The 8,338-nt window shown below is 38.6% G+C and overlaps 1 protein-coding gene across 4 annotated transcripts in view; it reads left to right on the top strand.

The window, feature by feature from the left end:
* The window catches only part of Hr39 (Nuclear hormone receptor FTZ-F1 beta), a 224,166-nt gene that overhangs the window by 204,219 nt on the left and 11,609 nt on the right, over nt 1-8,338 (top strand). For all 4 annotated transcript variants that reach the window (XM_067117162.1, XM_067117174.1, XM_067117155.1 and 1 more), the window contains exons 5-8: nt 1,695-1,945; nt 2,435-2,555; nt 4,154-4,416; nt 7,333-7,544. In XM_067117162.1, coding sequence (XP_066973263.1) covers nt 1,695-1,945; nt 2,435-2,555; nt 4,154-4,416; nt 7,333-7,544 — 847 coding nt within the window. The remainder of the gene's footprint in view (nt 1-1,694; nt 1,946-2,434; nt 2,556-4,153; nt 4,417-7,332; nt 7,545-8,338) is intronic.

The raw sequence follows: 8,338 nt of genomic DNA, 5'->3' as shown, positions 1-8,338 counted from the left end.
TGTGGGCCAACCTGCTTTGCAGTGTGTATATTGCTTGTGTATATATCCATCATGTGCTTTTGTTGTAGGGAAACTTAATGCAACTTCGAAAAAGAGAGAATATATGAGAGAGAGAGAGAGAGAGAGAGGGGGGCGGGGGGCGGGGGTGGGGGGATAGGGAGAGAGAGAATATCATTGGCGTCACCTTGAACCTAAAAATTATAACGGGATGTACTTCCGGCGAGCAATTCTTTCTCGGCGAAGAGGAAAACTCGTAGCGGTAAAGAGAAAGAAAAAGATTCCCCCCTCTCTCTCTCTCTCTCTCCCCGTTGGTTTGTTACCCTGCTCTGTGACAGTTACGTTACAGGTACTGTAGTTGCGTGGAAGAAGAAGAAGAAGAAGAAGAAGAATGGGGGGGGGGAGGAAGAGGAGTGAAAAAGGCGCGAAAGATAAGCGGTTCGTAACTGACTACGAGAGAGTTTGATCTACCAAGTGGTGTCGTTCTCTTGATTTTTTTTTTTCTAGACCGACGTTGTTTATCCGGGACTGTTCGCTGCCGTTTGTTTTGCCGAGTAGTTGCAGGATCGTTACTTCCTCTCTACAGAAGGGGGATGTTGGGGGAACTTTTAGGGGCTGGGGCGTCGGATGGGGGAATGATTTCATTCGACCGCAATCCGTTAGTTTTCCATCCTGTGTCAGGGAAATTATTGTCTGTTACGTAAGAGGAGCGCCTTGGATTGGTACCTCTCACTTGTGTGCTTTTAAATATTTTCCCATATTATCTTTCATATTAATCTTCCTTTTGTTCCCTCATTTTCATATCATTTAATCCTCCTGTTGGTACTTAATATCTTTGTTAATTCTAGTAGTAGCAACAATATTTTTTATTATTTAAGTAATTTAAAACTGTTTTCTTCTATCCCCTGTAAATTATATTTCTGCTAAATCCTTTCACCACTGTCTCTTTATTCGTTGACAAAATAGTCGACTGATTTATTTTGAAAGTCCCCTGTGTGACCAAACGTCTCGAATAGACTAAGAGTTCTTTGGGGAAGCCAGAATTATGCAGTCTCCCTCGAATGAAGCCGAGACGAAAAAAGAAAACGGCGACTTCATTCAGGAGTCGACATCAATTTTTCAAACAAAAGCATTTTTATTCACAAATTTACAAGTCATATTCAGTGGTAAACAGCATTTACGAGCATAATATAATGTCTTTATTAGTGTTATAGAATATGCATATATATATATATATGAATGAATTTTATCACACCACCGTGATTCATATACAACCATTTAAGCTACAAATGTCTTTTAATATCCAATTCGCTCTACCTAGGAAATAATATATTTTCATATATGTTAACCAAAGGAGAATATTTTTTTTTTAGTTGATAAGTTCGTCGTCTCGTGGATATTGAAGGACATTTGTAACTTAATGCTTATAATTTATATATATATATATATATATATATATATATATATATATATATATATACATATACTATATTATAGTACATCTATACAGTATTCAAAAGCTTAGCAAAAAGATAGGTTTATTAAAGAGATATAGGATGAATATATTACATTAATTAGGTCAGCAGAAGTGCATACAACTGAAAAAAAAGCCTCACCACATATATGAAGTTTTAATACATAAAAAAAAAAACAAAAGACTCCTACTAATCAGCCCATTCTCTTTCTCTGTCTCTCAGGTGAAAGTTGAGGAATGCGTTGAGGAACAGACACTCTTCTCGTCTTCCTCGCAGCCTGCCTCCCAGACTGACTCCCCCGTCCCGCCCCGAAGCGACTCCGGCTGCGAAGTCCACCCGGGGCCCTACACCCCGAGTCAGAGCCCCCTCCTCCCACGCCTCCACCCACACACCCATTCGCCAACCCACCTCTACTCCCCCACGCAGTCTCCTGGACCCAGTAGGCATGTCTCAGGATTTTCGTCTCCCTACAGGTACGTGCCATCTCCCGACTGATGTGTCTCGAATTGTTCCTTAATATGTATGCGCGTAATGCGTGCTGTTTTCATTACTGATTTGTGCGTCCATTCATTACACATTGAACAAATAAGGGTAAACTTATTATTGCTTATTTTTCTATTCTTTATTTATATATTTATCTATTTATTTATTTACGTAAATATTTTATATATTTATTTATATATTTACTTATTTACCTACTTATTTATTTACCTGTATATTTAGTTGCCTATTTATTTGTGTTATTATCTATTTGTTTATTTATCTCTTTATTTAGGTATTTATTTATTTACATATCTATTTTTTTATCTCTTTACTTATCTATTTTATACATTTATTTATATGTTTATTTATACAGTATATATATTTATTCATATATCTGTATATATATTTATTTATTTATCTATTTATTTAATGATTTATCTATTTATTTATTCATTCATTCAATGTCTCTCCCATTTCAGCCACACGCCCTCCACTGGACTCAGCCGGAATAACAGTGACGCCTCCCAGTATGGCGGTTCCTACAACAGCTATTCCTCTGCACCATCTCCTATCTCTCCCACACATTACTCTCCCTCGCAGGTGAGAGCAGTATTATTATTATTATTATTATTATTATTATTATTATTATTATTATTATTATTATTATTATCAGAAGATGAACGCATTTCATATGGAACAAGCCCACCACCACAGGGGCCATTGACTTGAAATTCTTTAAGCTTCCAAAGATTATTATTATTATTATTATTATTATTATTATTATTATTATTATTATTATTATTATTGAGAAGATGAATCCTGTTCATATGGGCAAGCCCACCACCACAGGAGCCATTCAAGCTTCCAAAGAATATTATGGTGTTCATTAGAAAGAAGTAACAGAAAGTAAAGTGAAATATAAAAAGTTGTCCTTCATGACTAGTTTTATTTTTATTTACTCGAATATGAGATTAGCTAAAACACCCATTACACTGGGATGTAAAGCATGTTTTTTTTTCTTCGAAGACATGCTTCATGTTTCAAGAACATGTACTTAAAACCTTTTTTTTTTTTGGAAGCTTGATTTTGAATATATAAATGATTGAATAAATAGATAAATGATTAAATAAATAGATAAATCCTTCTCGTCTTTGATCGAATGGTATTTCATGGTCCTATAATCAATAACAGGTTAGGCTTAAAAAGAATCACTACAAATAGTACTGGTATGAAAATAGCCGTAAAGAGAATCACTACAAAAAATATTGGTATCAAAATAGGCTTAAAGAGAATCACTACAAATGATATTTGTATCAAAATAGGCTCAAAGAGAATCACTACAAATAATATTGGTATCAAAATAGATCCAAAGAGAATCACTAAAAATAATATTGGTATCAAAATTAGCTCAAAGAGAATCTCTACAAATGATATTGGTATCAAAATAGGCTCAAAGAGAATCACTACAAATAATATTGGTATCAAAATAGGCATAAAGAGAACCACTACAGATAATATTGGTATTAAAATAAGCTCAAAGAGAATCACCACAAATGATGGTATCAAAACTGAGCGGGAATTTTATTGACTGCAAAAATCGTTATTTCTAAAAGGACTGATTCACACCTCGTTTCTATAACCTTGGGCAGTGTCACTGAAAAATTGTAAAGAATGAAATTCAGTTTTAATCACACTTTTTAAGCACTGTTCCATTCTGTCATGGCAAAAGCAACACAGGACCTGGTCATTTGATTTAAATATGCGTCGATAAAAGCACTTTTCAGTTCAGGCACCGACACCAGTGTATGAAATGGCCGGCTGCTTTTAGAAATTCCGCGACTTAAATAGACTTATGCGTGGGTAGGTGTTATTCAGAATCATAGGCGTTCATATATTTAGCTTTTTTCGCTCGGTGAATGAGCCTCCAACACGGCGTTTATATTTATATTTACATTTATATTTAAATGCTCAAAGGCAGGAGGAAAGAAGCGGGGAGTTCTCGAACGGGACAGGTGTCGTTTATGTATAAAAAAAAAATGCTTTCAAATCAAGTTTTGCTTTTAGGCCAGTTCTGTGACCTTAAAGATAGATCAGCCCAACTTCTTTTCCTTCAGCAAGATTTTCAAAATATGTTTTTTTTTTTTTTTTTTTATTTCCTTCTTGAATCTCACTCATTATCATTTCATTCCTCGGAACAGTCTCCCATCCAGCAACGCCACATAACCTTCCCGATGCCCCCACATCAGTCTCCGAACCTGAGTCGCGTCCCCGGGCAGTACCCGGGGGCAGGCCCAGGTGGGATGTACGGAGGACTTCTGGAGCTACGAGAGCCCCACACCATCGTAGGTCACCCAGAATCCTCCAAGGACCTCAAGGAAGACGAACGGTTGACAACGGAACTGCCGCCGCATTCGATCTTGCCAACACAGCCCGGCATCACGCGACAACAGCTCATCAACAGGTGGGTTGCTACAAGTCCCTTTTTCACCTGTTTATGGGTTAGGCCTAAGGGCCTCTCCGCTTCTCTCTACTGAAGGAGGTAGGCTGGAGGGGAGGGCCTCTTTCTTGATGAAAGGCTTCTTTCTTCCCCTTTCTAGTTTTCTGTAAGGGAAAACTATTGTGTCGGCTTTGTCTGTCCGTCCGCTCTTTATTCTGTCTGCACTTTTTCTGTCCGCCCTCAGATCTTGAAAACTACCGAGGCTACAGGGCTGCAAATGGGTATGTTGATCATCCACCCTCCAGTCCTCAAACTTACCTAATTTTAGCCCTCTAGCCTCTGTAGTTTTTATTTTATTTAAGGTTAAAGTTAGCCATAATCGTACTTCTGGCATCGCTATAGGTACCAACAACACAGGCCACCAATGGACCATGGCTGAGTTTCATGGGCCGTGGCTAAAGCCACCACCGGACCGTAGCTGAGTGTCACGGGCCGTGGTTGAAAGTTTCATACAGCATCATAGGCTGTACAGAAAACTCGATTGCGCCGAAGAAACGTCGGTGCATTTTGTACTTGTTTTTATTAGGCCTGAGGGATTCACCACCTCTCTCTACTGAAGCAGGTAGGCTGAAGGGCCTCTCCAATTTCTTCTCTGCTTCTTTGAGAGCCCTCTTCTCCTCTTTAAAGGGCAGGCGCGAGGGACTCCTTCTCTCTCTCTTCGCCTTCCTCTTTTGGAGGCCGATAGAAGTTCCTTCTTCACCCGTCGCCTTGACAGTGGAAGTTCCTGTTTCCTTCTTCGCCCGTCTCTTTGACTGTGGAAGGGCCTCTTCCCTTCCTCACCCGTCTCTTTGACAGTGGAAGTTCCTCTTCCCTTCCTCACCCGTCGCTTTGGTAGTGGAAGTTCATCTTTCCTTCCTCATCCGTCTCTTTGACAGTGGAAGTTCCTCTTCCCTTCCTCACCCGTCGCTTTGGTAGTGGAAGTTCATCTTTCCTTCCTCATCCGTCTCTTTGACAGTGGAAGTTCCTCTCTCCTTCCTCAATCGTCGCTCTTGGACAGTGGAAGTTCATCTTCCTTCCTCATCCGTCGCTTTGACAGTGGAAGTTCCTTCTTCCTCACCCTTCCCTTCACACCGTCGCTTTGGATAGTGGAAGTTCATCTTTCCTTCCTCATCCGTCTCTTTGACAGTGGAAGTTCCTCTTCCCTTCTTCGCCCGTCTCTTTGACAGTGGAAGTTCCTCTTCCCTTCCTCACCCGTCGCTTTGGTAGTGGAAGTTCTTCTTCCCTTCCTCACCCGTCTCTTTGACGGTGGAAGTTCCTCTTCCCTTCCTCACCCGTCTCTTTGACAGTGGAAGTTCTTCTTCCCTTCCTCACCCGTCTCTTGGACAGTGGAAGTTCCTCTTCCCTTCCTCACCCGACTCTTTGACAGTGGAAGTTCCTCTTCCCTTCCTCACCCGTCTCTTTGACAGTGGAAGTTCCTCTTCCCTTCCTCACCCGTCTCTTTGACAGTGGAAGTTCCTCTTCCCTTCCTCACCCGTCTCTTTGACAGTGGAAGTTCTTCTTCCCTTCCTCACCCGTCTCTTTGACAGTGGAAGTTCCTCTTCCCTTCCTCACCCGTCTCTTTGACAGTGGAAGTTCTTCTTCCCTTCCTCACCCGTCTCTTTGACAGTGGAAGGGCCTGTTTCCTTCTTCCCCCTCTCTTCAAACAGGAAGGTTGAAGCGTTCGTCAATTCCTGTCACCTGTCGCTTTGTTAAAAAAAGACAGGAAAACGCTTATCTGACAATAGTGTATGGCTGTACATCCGCTTTCACGTATTCAACGCAGCGTTTGGACGTGTACTGACTTTAAAAAGAAATACATTTTGAATTTGATAGTGAAAGGAGCTACTTTCTGTTACTAAATGCCGCGTCTCCTCGGCACCTAGCTGGAACCCCTTTCATTCCTTTTGCTATGCCTCTGTTCATAGTCTCTTTCTTCCATCTTATTTTCCTCAACCTTCTCCTAACAGTTGTTTTATAGTGCAAGTGCTTTGAGGTTTTCCTCAGCCCGTTCTATTTTGTACTGTATATTCTATTATATATTATATAATCTATTCTACATACTATTCTGTTCTATATTCTATATTACATTCTCCTTTATATCGTCAGCCCGTTCTATTTTGTACTGTATATTCTGTTATATATTATATAATCTATTCTATATTCTATTCTGTTCTATATTCTATATCCCATTCTCCTTTATTTCGTCTGCCCATTCTATATTCTACTGTATACTGTATATTCTATGCTATGTTCTATTCTATATTCTACATTCTATTCTGTTCTATATTCTGTATCCCATTCTCCTTTATTTCCTCAGCCCGTTCTATTTTGTACTGTATATTATTTATATATTATATAATCTATTCTATACTCAATTCTAGTCTGTATTCTATTCCATTCTCCTTTATATCGTCAGCCCGTTCTATATTCTACTGTATATTCTATATTCTATTCTATCTTCTACATTCTATTCTGTTCTATATCCCATTCTCCTCTATTTCCTCAGCCCGTTCTATATTCTACTGAATGTTGTATATTCTATGCTATATTCTGTTCTGTATTCTACATTCTATTCTGTTCTATATTCTATATCCCATTCTCCTTTATTTCCTCAGCCCGTTCTATTTTGTACTGTATAATCTATTATATATTATATAATCTATTCTACATTCTATTCTGTTCTATATTCTATATCCCATTCTCCTTTATTTCGTCAGCCCGTTCTATTTTGTAATGTATATTCTATTATATATTATATAATCTATTCTATTCTATACTCTATATTCCATTCTCCTTTATATCGTCAGCCCGTTCTATATTCTACTAACTGTATATTCTATTCTATATTCTACATTCTATTCTGTTCTATAATCTATATCCCATTGTCCTTTTCATCGCCAGCCCGTGCCCGATCTGCGGCGACAAAATCTCGGGATTCCACTACGGCATCTTCTCCTGCGAGTCGTGCAAAGGCTTCTTCAAGAGGACGGTGCAGAACAAGAAGAACTACGGCTGCATGCGGGGGGCGTCGTGCCCCGTCACCATCAACACCAGGAAGAAGTGCCCCGCCTGTCGGTTCGACAAGTGCCTCCGGATGGGCATGAAGCTGGAAGGTGAGGCCCTGGATTTTTTTTTTTTTTTTTTTTTTTTTTTTTACTTTTTTGTAGTTTATCTTTCCTTTCCGTTAATGACTTTGTAAAAAAATTTTTATATGTAATTTCTTTCCGTTGATGACTAAGTAAAATATTTTTGTTTATATTATTCTATTAGTCTTCTGTTCTTCTGAGAGAGAGAGAGAGAGAGAGAGAGAGAGAGAGAGAGAGAGAGAGAGAGAATCAGTGTGTGTTTTTATCACTGTTAATCATATATATATATATATATATATATATATATATATATATATATATATATATATATATACATGTGTATGTTATTATATACAGTATATATATATATATATATATATATATATATATATATATATATATATATATATATATATATATATATATTTGATTAAAAGAAGAATAATATTAGTAGCAATGCATTGCATCTTCGCTTGAAGCTTTGAAGTTCCAATTGCACGATGGAAAATAAAAAGAACAATACTTTCAACATCAAAATCCGGTGCCCATATAAACCAGCGAATTCGCAAATCCCGAATCCAACTGGGTTTTGAAAAGAATAAAAGTCAGCTTTCTCCGCGACGGCGAGAGCGATCTCATCACAATGACTCATGTTCTTCTTCTTCATTCATGGAAATATGATAAGGACACTTCGCCTGACGCAACCGTCGGAGACTTCATACATTTCTATTTTCGCCGACTTTGAGGCTAACCTTCGTCAGATCTCGTGACGGCCGGTCGCTTCCGCCATCATAACAACAAAGACTCTCTCTCTCTCTCTG

Source organism: Macrobrachium rosenbergii, chromosome 2 (genome assembly GCF_040412425.1).
Source record: "Macrobrachium rosenbergii isolate ZJJX-2024 chromosome 2, ASM4041242v1, whole genome shotgun sequence".
Taxonomy (NCBI): Eukaryota; Metazoa; Arthropoda; class Malacostraca; order Decapoda; family Palaemonidae; genus Macrobrachium; species Macrobrachium rosenbergii.
This window is presented reverse-complemented; position numbering and strand designations above follow the sequence as displayed.